The sequence below is a fragment of the Mustela lutreola genome, chromosome 2 (genome assembly GCF_030435805.1).
Source record: "Mustela lutreola isolate mMusLut2 chromosome 2, mMusLut2.pri, whole genome shotgun sequence".
NCBI lineage: Eukaryota > Metazoa > Chordata > Mammalia > Carnivora > Mustelidae > Mustela > Mustela lutreola.
In genome coordinates, this window is record NC_081291.1 from 27,535,952 (window position 1) to 27,555,313 (window position 19,362).

The 19,362-nt window shown below is 37.4% G+C and overlaps 1 protein-coding gene across 6 annotated transcripts in view; it reads right to left on the reverse strand.

Annotated features, from left to right (window-relative positions):
* CFAP20DC (CFAP20 domain containing) overlaps positions 1-19,362 on the reverse strand; it is a 250,019-nt gene that overhangs the window by 224,769 nt on the left and 5,888 nt on the right. For 5 of the 6 annotated variants that reach the window (XM_059161355.1, XM_059161354.1, XM_059161358.1 and 2 more), the window contains exon 4: positions 11,128-11,200. In XM_059161355.1, coding sequence (XP_059017338.1) covers positions 11,128-11,200 — 73 coding nt within the window. Of the gene's footprint in view, positions 1-11,127; positions 11,201-19,092; positions 19,140-19,362 lie in introns of all 6 variants that reach the window. The other variant, XM_059161357.1, reaches the window with a different exon arrangement.

The window sequence follows — 19,362 nt, forward strand, 5'->3', positions numbered from 1 at the left end:
CCTCTAAGAAACTGTGTCTTGAACAATGTCACATCCCCTTTCTGAGTCTCAAGGTTTTTTTCTATAAAACATAAGGGTTGGATAAGATTTGTAGACTCCCTATAATAATAGAGAACTGAACTTCTAAAATGTTTTAAAAGTTTATTCTAACACATCAATTTCTAAAATATAGTGAATTTTTACATTTTATTAAAAATCACTGTTTATGGTATAGCAATAATCACATATGGTTTTAAGTAATTTATTTCCCAAGTTATAAATCAGTGGCAGTTAGCCTTAGGAAAAAGGGGATGGTACTCTCTATGTATAGGAAACAGAACAGCTGGTCCTATTTACTGCTAACACACGTAACCAACCTCCAACTATACTGAGGATTTTCTGTCACTGTCATTGTTTCAGTTTATTATAATAGCTTTTTAAGTATGAAAGAGATATAATACGTAAGATCACTAATGCGTTCCTACTTGGTTTTAATTAAAGTTCTCTGGGAGTTCTGTTAGGGGCTTATAATCAGAGCTTTCATTGAAGAGCCAAGTGTGATGCTCCTTAGTTTTAATCCAGCCTTGAGATCATTTATTTGCATATACTCCTACCCACAGAACCATTTTGAGAAAACTCAAGAGAATTTATTTCTCCTTACTAAGTTCTTCTGCCTTTCCTCATTCTTTGAAATGGTTACTATCCTGACAGTAGAGATATAGCTAAGAGAAATGCAGTTAATACTTGGCAGAGCAAATAAAAGGTTAAATTATGGCTTGGTCAATACTTGCTCAGGAACTAATTGTTGACAAGAGGAAAGCTGGATACTGCTCACTTGCTCGAATTCTCATTTCTCCTGTACCTTTTCCTAATCCAAGAACCACCCTGATAGTGTATCAACAAATTTCAGTATAATATGATACAACAAGTATTACTGAGGACCTACCATGCACACAGAATTCTTTTAAGTGCTGTGCTGACCACAGTGATGAGTAAGTTGTCCTGACCCCCAAAGGAATCATATATACAAGGAGGGGAATACTCCAAATGGAGAGACCACTGCAACCGGAAAATAGGGGGAGGATGTGGATACATATTTGGGTTTGACCTTAAAGAGTGATCAGGGTTTCAAAAGGTGAAGAGACAGGATCAGGTTGGATGACACCTTAAGCCAGAGGCATAAGAGCATGTGGGCTGTCCAGCAACCAGAGTGTCTGAGGCAAGGGGAAGGAGTGGAATGAGTCATGGAGGAAGAGGTGTCTAAGGTCAGATCCAAAAAGGCCAGGGGTGCCCAGTAACCACCAACTCTGTAGGGCTTGGGCTGTGGCAAATCTGATGGGCTTCATGGATCTAGGATGTCTAAGATCAAAAGTGAAAACTTAAAAGTTCAAATACTGATCATTTAAAAAGTAACAGCAAATGTTGAGTTCCCGGAAAGAGAAGACTTAAATGTAGTTGAAATCTGCAACATCAGCTTTATTTGGCTCTGTATTACTGCTCAGTTTTAAAGAGAAGGTCGAACCATCTCAGTGCATTTCAACCTTCTGAGGGAAAAACAGCATTCTCTCTTCGTATAAAACACATAAACATCATCATCCCAAAATATATATAAAACTGAAAAAAAAAAGGGAGAACATACCGTTCTGTTTGAAGTAACAGAAGTGACTGACAGTATAAAAATCAGTGCATTAGAAAATTTTAAACATTCTTTCCAGCTACCTCCAAAACTTCAATGCTATGAATGGAAATTCTAAATGGAAGTATCACCATCTTACCAATTTTATTTATTTGACAGAGAGATCACAAGGAGGCAGAGAGGCAGGCAGAGAGAGAGAGAGAGAGAGGAGGAAGCAGGCTCCTGGCTGAGCAGAGAGCCCGATGTAGGGCTCGATCCCAGGACCCTGAGACCATGACCCGAGCTGAAGGCAGAGGCTTTAACCCACTGAGCCACCCAGGTGCCCCACCATCTTACCAATTTTAAAGCACCCATCTCTTCCTTCTTTTCTTCCCCCCAAAAAAGTACACCACACCACAAACTGAGATCAACTTAAAGGAGGTCAACAATGCAAGGAATCGGAAATTGCCCAGGGAAGGAAATGAACATTTACTGTGTGTACACTATGTGCCAGATACTATGTTAGATCTCTGTGAACAACTCAAAGTCCAATAAAGTCTGTGGCTGCCTACTGGCAATAGCTGGGCAATGTCTTTTCACATGGGACTTAGAAATTCAAAGTTAGATGATAGTTCCATTGGGATCGAAATGCATTAGCCCCTGAAGATCTCATGGTCTAGTTAGGGTACAGAGTTGGTTACAGTGATACGTAAGTAATAGGACCATTATGTGACAAATGCCCTAGCAGACTTATGTGTAAGCACTGTTGTAAGGTATGTTTGTGATTTAAAAATATATTTCAATCCAAATATTTCTGTGAGTCCAAATAAAGACTCTAAAATATCTGCACAGCCAAGTAGGAAACTCTACAATTTAAGAGGAAAAAAATTGCAAAAATCAGGAATCCTAGAGATACCAGCCCTCCCCACTGGGAGGCCTGCAATTATTACCGGATGACTTAATGAAAGCCAAATGAGTTCATAGTTTCATGACATATTTTAATTGCTAACAAGGACGTTTTCTTCCATTCTAGAATGCTCCATTAATGAAAATTCCTAAATCATTATACATTTTATAATGGGGACTCTAGAAATCCCATAACATACACATTGGATAGTATTTTGTGGATGTTTAAAATTATTTTATTTTGAATAACTGAAATATTTAAGTGCCAAAATAAAAACAAAATATAGTAAGGGGGGGACTGCCTGGGTGGCTCAATTGGTTAAGCATCCAACTCTTGATTTCGGTGCAGGGTCATGACCTCTGGGCTGTGAGACAAGAGCCACGTCGTTGGGCTCTGTGCTCAGTGCAAAGTCTGCTTGAGATTCTCTTCCTTTTCCCCTCCCTCTGCCCTTCCCCCTGCTTGTGCTCTCTCTCTCTCTCTCTCTCTCTCAAATAAATACATCTTTAAAAAAAAAAAAATATAGTGAGAAGGAAAGAGAAACAAACCAGATGAAACATTTCTTCTGACAATAAAAAGTGAGCTATATATCAATGGCACTGAAGAAACCTATCTTTCCAACTCTGCCATATTAAAGAAGTAAGAGCATTTGGAAGATATGGGATTTGCTATGAGTTATCTTTAATCATCCCTGTTAGTGAAGGAGAACACAGGCTGTAGTAAACAGCAAAAGCCTACATCTTATACCTTAAACACTGGAAATCTATGTGCTTTATCTATGTCTCCCAGGGCCTGTTTATTCACTGATGAACCTTCCTGTCTATCTGTGGTTGGTTCTGCACTTGGCCTGGTCACCTGTAAGTCCCTTCAAACCAATGCCCTAAGCTGGGAGCTCCTGCAGTTGTCTTTCAAATAAACCGCCAGCATCCATAACCAACAGATGGGAGACTCTTCTTTTCATCTTCATGTTGATCACTTTCTTCCAGATGGAATACCTGCATGAGTCAGTAGTCAAAAAAAGCTTTCCCATCTCTCTTCAGGGACTAGTACCATGAAAACTTCACAGGGAGAAGAGGCACGCCCAACTTGTTTCAAAATGTTTTAGAAGAACTGGGGCACCTGGGTGGCTCACCTGGGTGGCTCTGTCAGTAAAACGTCTGCCTTCGGGTCAGATTACGATCCCAGGGTTTTGGGACCAAGCCACATGTGGAGCCCACTTCTCCCTCTGCCCCTTCACCAGCTCATTTTTCTCCCTCTATCTCTCTCAAATAAATTTAAAAAAATCTTTAAAAAAATGTTTTAGAAGAACAATCTAAAAATTAAATATTTTAGCACTTAGAGATATAAAAATTATGAATTAACTATTCAGTTACCATTTGGCATTATGAATTTAATCCTTGTAATTACTCAATAAATAGGTATGAATATCTCCCCCATTGTACAAATAAGGCGTGACACAGCTCAGCATCTTGCCCAGGGCAAAACCAGTGACTCCCAGGACTCTGCAAGCTGACCCATCACAGGACTTTGACTTATGCCCTGACGGTGTTTAGGGCAATAATTTAACTGCAGAGCACTGTAACAAGTATATGACCTTTAATTAGGATTTTGCATAATAAATTAATTAGTGTAAGAATACTTCCTAATATTTACATAAGTGCAATTTTTCTTTTGCTAGTATTGTGTTTTAGCTTTCAGAATGTATCTAGGTTATCTAAAGAGTACTGTCAAGATAATTTAGAAAAGTAAAATGAACCAAACTAATAACCAGAAAAAAAAGATTTCTCAAAAAACACTTATTTAATAGATAAGGAATATGGCATCTGATTTATATACCTATCACATGTGTTATCTAAATCTCCTACATAGAACCTATTTTAAGGCATGCAAATTTAATATATTATGAAAGACACTATGCAAAGCATCTTAAAGTGCTCTCCTTACTAATGCATGTAACAAAATATACTGATTATGCAAGTACATTTAATTGGATATAATTAAAATAATGAGGTTTAAATACTGATGATTTTAAAAAGAAAAAATAGAAGTTGGAATTAGCCATGAGCTACATTCAAAATGTTAATGAAACCTGCAATGTCATGACCACTTTAGTACTCGATACTCCTACTAGTTTGAGAAAGAGCAACACCTGGCCATTTTTGCCAGGTTCTAAAGACACAGTTTAGAGATGTGACATAAAATATTTTATTGGATAATAGAATACTTGGCTTTTGGATAACATTGTTTCTACACATTACTAAAGAGATATATAGAAACTGTTCTTTTCTCCAAAGAAAGGGATCAAAATGACCAAAAAAACAAAAACATCTATTTTCCACAGGAAGAGTTATTTGTGCTTGGTTAAATGGATATAATCTCAAAAGCTTTTGCCAGTGTCATTCTAATGTAAAGGTATCAAATTTAGGTATTCTTTCAACCCTGGTGGCTTTAAAGTGGCTGAAGAAGACGGATGCCATGTGAAAAGAACAGGTCTGTGGCTGGAGACCATATTTCCTTTACTTGGTATAAAATTTCAGAGAAGTCTACCGTCCCCAATGTTACTCAAGAAGAGACAAGACAAAACTCAATAGGGTAGAAGGGCCTAAAACTTCTATTAAACTTCTCTTTTGACTTCTTTGTCTAGCTCACTAGCAGCAATACAGAAAAGGTTGATACAGGGAAAACTTTTATTAAATTACCTTGAGGCTAAAGCTTTGTTTTGTGGGATGGGTATGTTTCAATTTTCCCTTTTACAGAAATGAAAGAGGAAACTTTAAGATCCACATGGACTTCCTAGTATTTCTTAGGAAAAAAACCAACATCACAGATTAACTCTGACAATTAAAACAAAAGAAAAAAACTCACATTACCATTTACTGAAGAGGAAATTGAGACAGAAGTTAAGTGCCTGGCCCAAAGGCATATAACTAGGGGATACAGCAAAAGGATGAGAGAAAAATTCTGGAATGAGCATTCTCAGATGGAATTCTAGGTTAAAAATCATTAAATTCTACTCAGATATAAATTCAAATTCAGAATACTGCAATGAAGACATCATAAAGGATCAGCAGGTATTTTGTTGTTGTTGTTTTTAAGAATTTACCTCATGAGATTCCAAATGAAAGCAGTACTCCAAATACCTAAAGGCTCAAAATGTGAAACCTTCTGGCAATAATATTTCCCAAGACCTGCAGGCTAAGCATCCCCCACCTCTCCAAATAGCACATGATGCCCACCACCAACTTCATAGTGCTTTCATCCCATCTCCTGAAAAGGCACTGGTTGAGATGAGTGAAAATGAGAAAAATAATGTCAATTCACTAGAGGCATTAACAGTATAAAATGCCTCTCAGAATTCATTGAAATAATGACAAAATCAGGATAGAGAAAGGAATTAATGCAGCTCAACAATATTCAGTAAAATGAATGCAATTCCTGTCAAAAAATATAATATTCCAAAATCATTTAATGTGACTGACAGCATCAAATATAGCAAAATGGATTTCTATTTCAAGATGCAGTTGGTTCTTTTCCAAGAGCTCAGGTTCGTGGTGTTCCTCCCGTGCACCAGATGTCTGCCCCCAGGCTCTGAAACACCTAACAACCCACACAAGGGAGCCGCTGGCTTCCCACTGCCATGCACGGAAGAGATCACAAAAGGAAAGAATTCTCAAAAATCTGTTGTTTACTAAATCATTTAACTTCAGGTTAAATAGTGAGATATAGGTACACTAACATACTTTGGAAATGAAAAGTGCTAATGCTAAGAAGTAAGTCAAAAAGAGTTTATTTTTTAAAAAGTAAGGGAGGGGATTTTATTTTGTGGGCTGACACCAGAAGAGAAGTAAGAGAGAACTGTGTTACTTTATTGCTAATACATTATGCATTAGCACGGTAAACACTGCCTTTTCTCTACACCCAAAATGTAATGTGTTTGGATAATTGCTGGTCAGGTTATGAAGCTCTGAATAAAGAGCAACATCTAGAATGAAAGACCTTTCCCCTCCCAGAACTCTAATGATAGCACTATGTTTATTACAGGAAGACACAGAAAGCTTAGCACTTTTGTCTTATACAGGATTCAAATAAAATATCCCTACTACATATGTATGTATGTACAGTTTGTATAGAAAAACAATGTGTACTATAGAAAAATAATGGTATTTTCAAGTACGACAGCACGGCATGGTGGTGCAGAGTGCAGAGCACAGGTCCCGCATTTAAACTCTAAGTCAGAATTCTAGCTCTATTTTTTTTTAAGATTTTATTTTTTATGATTTATTTGTCAGAGAGAGGGAGAGAGAAAGCACAAGCAGGGGAAGTGACAGGCAAATGGAGAAGAAGGCTCCCTGGAGCCTGATGTGGGACTAGACTCTGGGACCCAGGGATCAGGACCTTAGCGGAAGGCAGAGGCTTAACTGACTAAGCCACCCAGGTGTCCCTGAATTCTAGCTCTAAGAGTTAGTCGGTCTATAACCTGTGGCAAATTCCTTAATCTTTCCAGACTTGAGTTTCCTTAATGGTAAAACAGAGGCAGTGATTATGACTACTATATACGTTCATTCTGAGGATTAATTCAACTAAAACAAAGCGTTTGGGACAATGTCCAGTATATAGTATATATATATATGCTATATATATATATATATATATAGTATAGTATAGTATATAGTAACCATTGTTACTTTATGTTAATTTTCTCATTTACTTCTTATGACGCATCTGTGAAGTAGATATTATAACTCTCATCCCATGGGTGAGGAGAGTTAAGTAACTGGCCCAAAGTCACAGAGAGATAAACCAGGACTTGACAGTGGATCTGTCCAGGCCCAAGATTATGCTCTTACTTCCACCTAATACTTCCCATGTCACCTACAGGTCCTGCTTTTATGTCATCACAACATTTATCGAGATATATTTAGGGGCGCCTGGGTGGCTCAGTGGGTTAAAACCTCTGCCTTTGGCTCAGGTCATGATCCCAGGGTCCTGGGATCCAGCCCCACATCGGGCTCTCTGCTCAGTGGGGAGCCTGCTTCTTCCCTCTCTCTCTCTCTCTGTGCCTACTTGTGATCTCTGTCAAATAAATAAATAAAATCTTTAAAAAAAAAAAAAGATGTATTTAAATTGCCTTTTAACTGATCTTTCACTTTCTGAATAAACTCTTGTAAGGACACAGATTGGGTCCTGTTCATTCATTTCAGTCCATTTGTCCCCACTGCCTCTTCACTCACATCAGAGCTTTTGTGCCAGGCATCTGTTAGGTTCCTGGTCCTGGCATATCATGTGACCAGAACCCATGGGTCCCCATCTTCGTGGAACTCAAAATCTACCCCCAAAGACAGATAACCAAGTGCACAGAATTGTAAACTGGTATAGCCATAAAGAAGGAAAAAGAACAGGGTGCTAGAAAAGAGCATAAAAGATGAAACTCATTTAGTAAGGCAAAATCCAAAAAGGCCTTTTTGAAGAAAGGACACATAAACTGAGATGAGAAGACTGAGTAGGAATTCGCAAGGCAAAGAAATGGGGATATAAACCACTTGTGCATAGGACCCTAAGAAAAGACTTCATCTGGTATGTGAGAAAGGGAAAGCCAGTAAGGCCAGTAAGGCCAAAAAGGCACCAGTCTGGCTGACAAATGGTGAGCTCAGGGCAGAAAGGTATGAGATGAGAAGGAAGAGGGGACAGACACAGGACCATCAAGAACTGGAGAGAGTTTATCCTCGATACAATGGGAATTCCAGTTGGTTTTTAGAAAGATCACGCCAGCTACAGTGTGGGGACGGCATTGAAAAAAGACAGGAGGGGCGCCTGGGTGGTTCAGTGGGTTAAGCCGCTGCCTTCGGCTCAGGTCATGATCTCAGGGTCCTGGGATCTAGTCCCGCATCGGGCTCTCTGCTCAGCAGGGAGCCTGCTTCCCTCTCTCTTTCCCTCTCTCTCTCTCTCTGCCTGCCTCTCCATCTACTTGTGATTTCTCTCTGTCAAATAAATAAATAAAATCTTTGAAAAAAAAAAAAAAAGAAAGAAAAAAAAAAAAAAGAAAAAAGACAGGAGAATCTGGGAAATCCACGGGGATGCTCAACAGCAGCTGAGGGGCGATGCAATAGCAGTCTGGGACCAGGAGGGAAGAAGTGGGAGTAGGAAAAAGTGTACACGTTTAATGTGTATTGACCTCCCACCCCTAAACCGCTGCCTGACAGGAACAGGGATTCAGTAATTTGTGGACTGACTGGAGGATTCCTCAGGCAGGGCTGCTGCTGGTACCAAGGCATCCATGAACCCACAGATGATGACCTCCCCTGAGCAGTATCACCATCTAGTGGATGTGAGAGACACGGGAAGATACTGAAGAAACGATGATTACATTCATAATGTAGCTGGCAAGACTCAGCTTATGAAAACCTCTTGATGCATTATCATTTCTTTGTGAAACAAAATGCCTCTCCCATTCTGACAATGCAATATTTTAGAAGCCAGATATCTTTCTGCTATAAGACTTTCCAAGCTTATTAGGGAAATGTATTATTTCAAATAGCCTGGAGCTATGCTGCTAGAAATACAGTAAAACACTAAGGGTGTTGAAAGAAAGTCCTTTCATTTAAGAAAAAAAAAAAAAAGCTATAGTTAGAAAGACAGTCTATGCTCATTTTTCTATGTTCTTTCTTGTAAAAATATGGTCTCTGCCATTACTTCTTAAAATGGCAAAATATCTTGATTATCTATTAGCAGCAAATTCAAATGCAGAGTCAACATATTTCCTTATAATCTGCTAAATTCACAAGGTCAGGACAGAGAATGCCAGTTATTTAATAATTTTGATCTTCTGTCCATAAGACATTTATTTTCCTAAAACTATAAATCTAAAGCCACCGGAAAAATCCAAATGCTTGTCCATAGAGCAGAAGAGAATCTATGATTACAGTCCAGTGAATTCAAAATCTAGTAAGTAATCCCATCACCCGTGAAAATGTTTTTCCATCCTTAAGTTGGCCAAGATGTTCATTAATAATAGGGTAATGAAGGTGTAGTCAGGCTTACTTAGAGCAGCTACTCTCTCGCTGAGACAAAGTTAAACCTAACATACTAACATACCTGTCAATTTCTCAATAATTAAAGATTTAGTTATTACTAACTTAGTTAAAACAGTATCTTGCCTAGGCTAGGGTGATAAGCTCAAGTATTTGGGGGCACAAATAAAGCTTGATTTTGCATAGGCGAAGAATGCTCCTCAGTGAGAGTCTGTTCCAAGGTTAAGCCAAGTGTCCTGCACAGCTTTGATCAGAAAGCCAACTGCGAGTGCCCCTGCCACAGCTTCCGAAGAATCTCAAAGCACAGGTGGTAGAGATCAGAAGGAAAGGCACTGCACTGGATTTCTATATAAGGAACTTAATAAGCTTAAAAATAAAATACAATTTGCCTCCTTTCATTTGGTAGGAACCACTTTCCCCTACATTGGAAATAGAGCTTTATGTGGTATTCTCCACACCTTTGGAATGCCTTTACAGTCTTGACAATGCTTTTTCTACAGAACCAGGGAAAGATACATAAGAGCTTCAAATAGCATGTTGGTGCTGTTACTGTAAGAACTGTTTTAAAGACTCATGATAACCATGGCAGATGATAAACTTCCAGAAAACCCTGGAAGTTTACTGTGGTTTAAAGTTGAATAAAACGAAGGTATATATTGTTCCATCTATCCTTTATCAACTAAGAAAACAAGATCATGTTATTATCTAAATTTATATTTTTCCCAACATACATACTAATCACTAATAATTTAATGTATATAAACAAAGACAAAAGAATAACCTCAAATTTATGTTTTTCTCATTTTACTAAGAAAGTTCTTCCTTCCTCTCAGTTTGCACCAATGCGACTAGTACAAAATTAACTTCATTAATAGGAAAAGCCATTTATTCCAGCAGGGAAAATAAAAGACTAAGCTTAGGCCCTGAACAGCTATTAATTACAAAGAAAAATGAGAAAAGAGCATACCTTAAATCTAATGTTATTAAAAGTGCAAATGTATTAATGAAATCTTAAGCAAGATTCCATTTTATATGAGTGTATAAATCAAATCTTATTTTCATTCTCACAATCATCTCAGACAACAGACAGCCCAATTGAGTTAAAGTTGTATATTCTCATTTTTTGCTAAACAATCTGTTCACAGCAAGGCTATTTAAAACAAATACATTCTAAGCCATCCATGTGTCAGCTGATATTTCTAAGCTAAAGTAAATAACTTTAAGATGAGGTATTTTGATCAATTTTAATCCAAATGTGGTTTTCAATAGCAGAGAGTACAAAACTGCCCCTCATTTGAACAAAAATCTTAAATTTTTGGATTATTTGTTTCTGCATGTTATAGGCTGTTTATTGTCAAATCCATAACCCTTTGGTATTTTCTTAAACAGATGAAATTTGCCTTCTTCCCCTGGGGAAATGCCAGACTATAATGATATCTGAGAAATACGATTAAATTAGTTTAATTACTTCATGTCAACTTGATAAGTCACTGCTCTTTAATGCAAAAACTGCCACTTGTAATTAATGACTGTCTATACTGTTTCAATTGATCAAATGTCTAATACACATAAAACATTGAAAAAAGTTCTGTATATCTTACAGCAACTCAGTGGAGAAGTCTTGTCCCAGGGGTATGTAAATCTGAAGTACGAGAAACCTCTGGATCAGTCCAACTGGAATGAGAGGGGGAAAATAAACATTCGTATGTCCAAACCACTTATATGTGCATATAAACCAACACAATCACGCACCATCAACAACCTGAAGCTTCTAGCACTTCAATAATATAGTAGATTTGTAATAGCACTGCCCATGAGTTACAACTTCATTATAAAAGCAAAAAAGCTGATGAAAACCAAATCAAACTATAACAACAAATGTTGCCTCTTAAGGTCCCATCTGTGGGCTTGGTGAAACTTTTATGAATTTTAAAAAATAGTAATTTTTTACTTACCATTTTTATTAGGTTGCAAGAGAATGTACACATTCAATAGAAACCTATAAAACTGAACTACAGATTCACATCAAGGCAACCATAAAAACATGTGGCATTTATTTTTATCTGCTGACAGTTTTAATTGTACTAAAGAACTTAATAAAAAACAATAGATCAAGAGAAACAATTCTATTTATGACAACTACAACTGAAGGTTTGATGAGCCATATCTGGTTCATATGGTTTTAAATGTGTCCACAGTTGAGATGGATGGAGGAACATATTTTCATTTATAATGCCTTTTGTTAATTTAACATACTTCTAATTAGTTCAGTGCTCACAAACCCAAACTGATCACTTTCATTCCCCATCACCATTTTCATCTGAATTAAAAATATTTGAAGAAAAACCAACCCCTATGGCACTTTCGATGGCTGAAGTCTACAACTGCTTTGAAAATCAATTGATTTTATATTACCTTTTCAAACCCATTCACTTAATTCCTTTTCTCTTAGGTTTTGAACTTTTGCTTGCTCTCTCAATTATGATGTTCCTATTGGATGTTTTAGAATCACTTCCTCCTAAAACATGGCTTTTAGGAACTTAATTCCTCATGTGGGACTTCTGTAGGAAATAGAAATGTTCTAACTTATCTGTGAATCTATCCTAGAAATCTAACAGTATGGGGCAACACTTGGATAAAAGAAGGCAATTCATCTAAAAGGCATATTATTTTGTTTATTCCAATTCAGTAGACTTAACAAATTTATCTATTTCAAAGCGATAATACATGTGTGTGTGTTTGTTTGTTGTGTTTTTTAACAACACATGTTTGGATAATCTGGATGTATGTTCTGGTTTATAACTCCTTTGCTAAACTGTTTTGCAATATTCCTGAACAACTTAATTAGTTCCCACATTTTACCCAAAATTTAGCTCCTACAAAATAAACATATTTGGTCGAGTCTGCTCAGTATCTTTTACTTATTTTTATTTATTTATTTTTAAAGATTTTATTTATTTATTTGACAGAGATTACAAGCAGACAGAGAGGAGGTCAGAGAGAAAGAGGAAGGGAAGCAGGCTCCCTGCTGAGCAGAGAGCCAGATGTGGGACTTGATCCCAGAACCCTGAGATTATGACCTGAGCCGAAGGCAGAGGTTTTAACCCATGGAGCCACCCAGGTGCCCCTGCCCAGTATCTTTTAAATCCAACATACAAAGATAAGTTTTTAATTATAATGCTAAGCTTACAAACTGCTCCAGAGAGCCATACATAGAGTAGTAATATAATGGAAATAAGAAATAACAGGCTCTGACCTTTGTAAACATCCTAGGAACGGGATTTTACCATATTTATGGGAAAAGCCAGCGAGGCATCTGAGTTCTGGACTACAAAATCGAAGTGAGATATCAAAATGAGGCTAACTTGAATACATCATCATTAATTAATCTCTCTCCCGCATCTTCCACTGATTGGCCCTATGGCGTTTTTCCATTGCACAATGGCCTCTGTAATACAGAGCTTAGACAGCACCTGGATAAATGAATTTACAAAGTTCCTTAAATTGTATCACAAATCTCATTGAATCGGCCCAATTTTTTTCAAGAACAATGAACTATGCTACACATACAGGGCATTTTCCTATGAACATTTTTAGATATGAAAGACACTTGCCCTCAAAAAAAGAAAGCTTTGTAATTCAACTTTCTCACATACAGAAGCCTTGGTGTCCAAAAGGCTTCACTTCTAAGAGTAAAAGAAGTATGACAATACCATATGGTGATGATTCAACAAAGAAAAAAGTACTTTAATAACATTTGACATACACTGATCCTATGTGTCAGAAATGCTAAATAAACTCTACAGTAATACTTTTCTCCATGGCCTAGTAAATTTAAACTGACTCTTCTTGGCTACATTATATTGAAAATCCCTAAGAAATGCTGAATGTGACTACTACTAGTCAAAAATGCCCATCAAGTATATAAATTCATAAAAATTTTATTTTTTTACTGAAATATACAGGTTCCTGAAGTTTCATAATCTATTCTCTGCTGAGATAAACTACCTCTATTTTTAAAAGGTCAGGTCCTTCTTTTCTTTGAATATTTTAGAACACATTTAACTGGTAAAACACCATTAGGTTTTTAAACAGTGGTTTTATACTTGCTTCATTACAGCCAGTGACAGTTGTATACCACACGTACTCCTCACAAGTGTTTGTCTCATTGTCCATGAGTTTGGAACAAGAACACAACACAGTCATCCTTTACAAGTGTTCTGCCATGTCATGACTGAAGCTACTTCCTGGTTCCTAGTGCAGTCCTGGCACAAACAGCACACTGAATTGTACCTCTCCCACTTCCACCCAGAAGGCAGGAAACAGGCATGCCTCTATTCTGGATCATTCCACATTCCTCGAGCAAATAAGAAGACTTCTCTGGGCTCTTTTCCTTTCATATGTAAAACTGAGCTGACAAATTAGATATATACCTCACAGGATTATTTGTATGGATTAAATTAGATCTATCATTCAACAAAAGACTTAATGAGCATCTACTACATGCCAGACTCAATGTGGATGTGTCTGTAGTGAATAACACAAATACTGTCTCTATTCTTTTAGAACCGATATTCTAGTTCCAGGAAAGAAAAGGTCAGGGTGCAATGAAAGTGCATAATCCTGGGTCGCTGGAGGGAAGAAGATGATGAGTGAGGGTTTTCTGGCAGAAATAACACTGGAATTCAGCTGGGAAGAAAGAATAGGGGTTGAGTGGGTGAGGGAGATGGAGGAACAAATATTATAGGAAGAGGTGATATTCCATCATGTGATGAAAAAAGCCACAGAGGAGCAGATGAATCTATAAAGACATAAAGGGCTGGTAAAAGACACAGAAAGGGAAAAGCAGCAGGAGGTAATTCTGGCAAATAGCTAGATCTCAATCATCCAGGGCCGTGAAGGCCATGCGAAGGATATAGGTCATCCTAAGATCAATAGGAATCCACTCATACATTCATTAACTTATTCCACAAAGATTTACTGAATGTCTACTATGTGTCAGACACTACTAGGTGAACAAAATAGACTAAATTTCTGTGCTGGAGGTGCTTACCTCTAGCAATAGTGAGAAAAAAAACAATAGAAAAAAACAAACCCTAAGAAACAAATAACATGTTAAATGATGGCAAGTACATGGAAAAAATAGAGAAAGGTAAAAGGGATCAAGAGTGTGGAAGTGCTATAAATTATAGGGTGGGGTGGGCTGTCATTGAGAAGATGACACTGTAGTAAAGGCCTAAAGAAGAGGAGATGGTGAGCCATGCAGCTATTAGGGAAAAGAAAGTTCTGGGCAGAGGGTTACCAGCTTATGCATAGGTGCAAAGGTGACAGAGCACCAGGCTACGTTTGAAAACAGCAAGAAGACCCATATGGTCGCAACAGAGAGAACAACAGCAAGAGCAACAAGAAATAAGGTCAGAGAATTAAGAGGGTACCAGATGGGTGCCTGGGTGACTCAGTGGATTAAGCCTCTGTCTTCCATTCAGGTCATGATTTTAGCGTCCTGGGATCGAGTCCCACATCAGGCTCTCTGCTCGGCAGGGAGCCTGCTTCTTCCGCTCTCTCTGCCTGCCTCTCTGCCTACTTGTGATCTCTCTCTGTCAAATAAATAAATAAAATCTTAAAATAAAAAAAAAGACAGTACCAGATACTGTAGGGTCCTACAGATCTTTGGTTTTCACTCAGAGATGGGACATTTTCAGTAGTGGAGAGCCTCACATTTGTATAAGTATTACTCTAGCTGTGAAACTGACAACAAATGGTAGGGAAACAAGTTAAAAAAATGGGGGTGGGCGCGGAATGAGAAGATAAATGCAGGAGATATTCCAAGCATGAGAAATGGTACCACTGGAGGAGACAAAAAGTCGTAGTCAGACTCGAAGTCAAAGCTGAAGATAGAACCAACAAGATCTTCCTAATGAACTGAATGAAGAGAGAAAAAATCAGACTGACTGAAGTTTTTTTGTCAGAGCTACTGGAAAGACAGGTTGCTAACAACAGAGATGTGGCTATCTGTAGCAACAGGAATGATTTGTAAGATAAAGCTGTCCAAACAGAAATGTCATCTAAGCAACTGAAGATACAAGTCCAGAGTTTGAGGGAGAAGTATGATTTGGAAATAAATTCAAGCTGGAGTAAGACAGGGATGGTTTTTACAACATGAGACTAGCACTGACAAACAAAGTAGTAATTAGAGGTAGACAGAGTGTCAAGGGTCAGGTCTACAGGCACTGCAACATGAAGCTGGGCTGGGGAGAGGAAGAACCATGAAAGCAAACTAAAAAAGAAGACCAGTGAAGTGGAAAGAAAACCCAGATAATGGACACCCTGGAAGATGAGTAAAGAAAAAAAAAAAAAGATGAGTAAAGAAAATATTCGCAGGAGGATGGTGTCAACTTGTCAATTGCTGCTGATACATCAAGCAAGATGACGGCTGAGAATTACCCACTGGATTCAGGAATACAGAGATCACTAGTGACCCTAGCAAGAGCACTATCAATAGAGCGGTGAGTTCAAGACCACTGAAGAGTTTTAAACAAAGTAAGTCATAATGACATTTATTTTAAGCATACCACCAAAGTAGGGGTGGGAGTAGGTTGGTGGGGGGGAACCTTATAAAGATGACATCATCCTCATCCTCCAGATCAGCTGAAACTTAGATAAACAAAAGGCTTCAGGGATACTGATCCCAAGAGACACACCATAAGATTTGGATGCCACTGCCAGACAAAACAAAGGTTTCAAATAAGGGCCTCAAAAAGATTAAGTCCTGGGGCAGACCAACCAAAGGACAGATGTCTGTGTGTGACTCTGCTGCATCTCATATAGGCAGCTCCACAGCACGATCCAGGATGAAGAGCATCACAGATTTCTTTACTTAGTTGGCTAATCATTTACTCAAATCTAGTTATGAACACGAACTGGTTACAATTAGAAATTATAACCCAAATTGTGAGTTTCTTCCTGGGGCAAAGTTAACAAACTTATTTGATATACTACATATGATATACTAAGTTAGGGGTACAGAGTGGATGGTGCAAGATTCTTGCACTAGAGAATTGCACAATCTGATTATCAATATCACACTTTCCTTTATTTGATTAAATGCTATGAAAAAAAACAAAACTCTTGACATTTAGAGATGCTCAAATAGAACTCAGAAATAGCATTATTTAAAATGAAAAGCTAAAAATATTTATTTTCATCATTAAGCTTTTTTCCTAAGTACCTAATATAGTGGGAAATATATATGGGGTAGCTCATTTTAAGTTTGCATAAATAAAAGTAGATGTTTACTCTTAAATAGGAATATATAATGGTAACTGAACTAAATTAAGAAATGTTAATGGAAAACTCAAGACATGCCATTTAATTTAACAACTTCACACAGAAGGTCATTTTATACAAGTGAAAATAGCTATAAAGTTCTGTTATCAAAAATTACAAATAATTAATCTTAAAGGCATAGTACAGGGCAGACTCTATAAACTGTTTCATTTGTTACAGTACCACACACGCTGCTGAAGAGCCAGATTAATTTTTAATTACAGGGCATTGTACAAGAAACACATTAAAAGATTCTTCTGTTTCTTCCAATTAAAACTATCATTTTTCCTTTTACAAAGCAATTATAACACATTAAGCTTATTTTATGTCTTAAAAAAAACTCAGATAAATGTAGGAAAAGGGAACTTGTCTTTAGTCACCGAGTCTTTGGTAGAGGAGAAATCTTTCTCAAATCCAACTGAGAAAGGCTTGATTTTATCAGTAACCTGATTATGTGAATAGATGCTAAGGGCATTGCATAGAAGGATAAGCCAACAAGAGAACACTGGTTTAGAACAAAGCCACGTTCCTGCAAATCAGATGTATCCATCTCACAAAGGCAATGTCCTTAAAACAGATGGACCATGTCTCCTATAACAAGAACAACCTACAATTTTAGATACATTTCTCTGGCTCATCTTAGTTCACCTCATTTACAAGTATACAAATTTTTGTGGAAATAAAAAAAAAAAAAACTCTGTTTAAAAGTAACTATGAGAGGGGGGGGGCCTGGGTGGCTCAGTGGGTTAAGCCTCTGCCTTCGGCTCAGGTCATGATCTTATGATCTGAGACTGAGCCCCGCATTGGGCTCTCTGCTCAGCGGGGAGACTGCTTCTCTCCCTCTCTCTGCCTGCTCATGATCTCTGTCAAATAAATAAATGAAATTCTTAAAAAAAAAAAAAAAAAAAAAAAGGAACTATGAGGAAATCATTTTTAAAAATGGTAGTAAGTTAATAATGATTTCAACCAAGAGTAACCCTTCTCTTTGAGGTTTTGTTTCTTATTTTAGAAACACTGGCAAACCATTTAAAAAGTAATCATCTTCAATCTATAATCTCCATGGCTCAGTTTACATCTTAGAAATCTATAACATGGGGATGCCTGGGTGGCTCAGGGAGTTAAGTGCCTGCTTTCCATTTAGATTATGATCCCAGGGTCTTAGGATCAAGTCCCACACCAGGCTCCTCGCTCAGCAGGGAGCCAGCTTCTTCCTCTGCCTGCCCTGCGGGCCACTCCCCCTGCTTGTGCACACCCAAGCTCTCTCTCTGAGACAAATAAACAAAATCTTCTCCCTGATATGAGGAAGCGGTGATGCAACATGGGGGCTTAAGTGGGTAGGAGAAGAATCAATGAAACAAGATGGGCTTGGGAGGGAGACAAACCATAAGTGACTCTTAATCTCACAAAACAAACTGAGGGTTGCTGGGGGGAGGGGGGTTGGGAGAAGGGGGTGGGATTATGGACATTGGGGAGGGTATATGCTTTGGTGAGTGCTGTGAAGTGTGTAAACCTGGTGATTCACAGACCTGTATCCCTGGGGATAAAATTATATGTTTATAAAAAATTAAAAAAAAAAAGTTAAAACTATAAAAAAAAAGAAATCTATAATATGTATGCAGTACCTTTAAGTGGGAGATAAAGCAAAGCCTGTGAAAGTTTAGAAAACTGAATTAAAATGAGAAAATCAGCTACCAAGAACAGGTCTTTTCATAGTACAGGGTATGCTGTATGTGTTCAATAAATGTTCTTAATTAGTAAAAGAAGAAATAAGTAAATGACCAACATAAAAACTAACTGGCTGCTAATTTTTAATAAATCACTTGAAATCTGTAGTTAATACATAGGATAAAGTTGATGAAAATTGGATGAATCATTTTGAAAAATTATGTATCTTCAATTGCCATCAGTTTACGCATAGCCTAATCTGGTGATAGAGTCTTGAATCTTAACCTCATTTCTGCCAATAACTGGGCTTCTGATTGTAAGTCCAGGTGATTTTTCAAGGTTCCTTCTGCTTTAAAATGATGGTCCTAATTTCCAAAGAAAGAAAGAATTGAAAATCTACTCTTTTTGAGTTTTTGTTGAAACACATATTTGTATTTATATTTATTAGGTATTAATATTCTTGAAAGATATAAGTTGATGTATCACTAAGTAGAGCCTTCTATAGTATGTCACACAACTTTTTTCTCAGATTTTCCCTATAACTTAGGAAGTCCTGGGTTTATTTCAAAGCTTACCCTTAATTATCTGATTTCTTGATGAAGAACCAATCTCAGTGTGTTCACTGCAAAAGAACTACTATCAGGATTAAAAGAGTTAATAAATGTAAAATGCTAGGGAAGTCAGAAGGAACACAGTAATTACTCAATTAATACCATTACTATGATAATCAATGGCTACCAAATAATATAAATCTTAAAAATACTTCTAGCGGTGGCTGGGTAGCTCAGTCAGTTAAGCCTCCAACTCTTGATTTCAACTTGGGTCATGGTCCAGGGGCTGTGGGA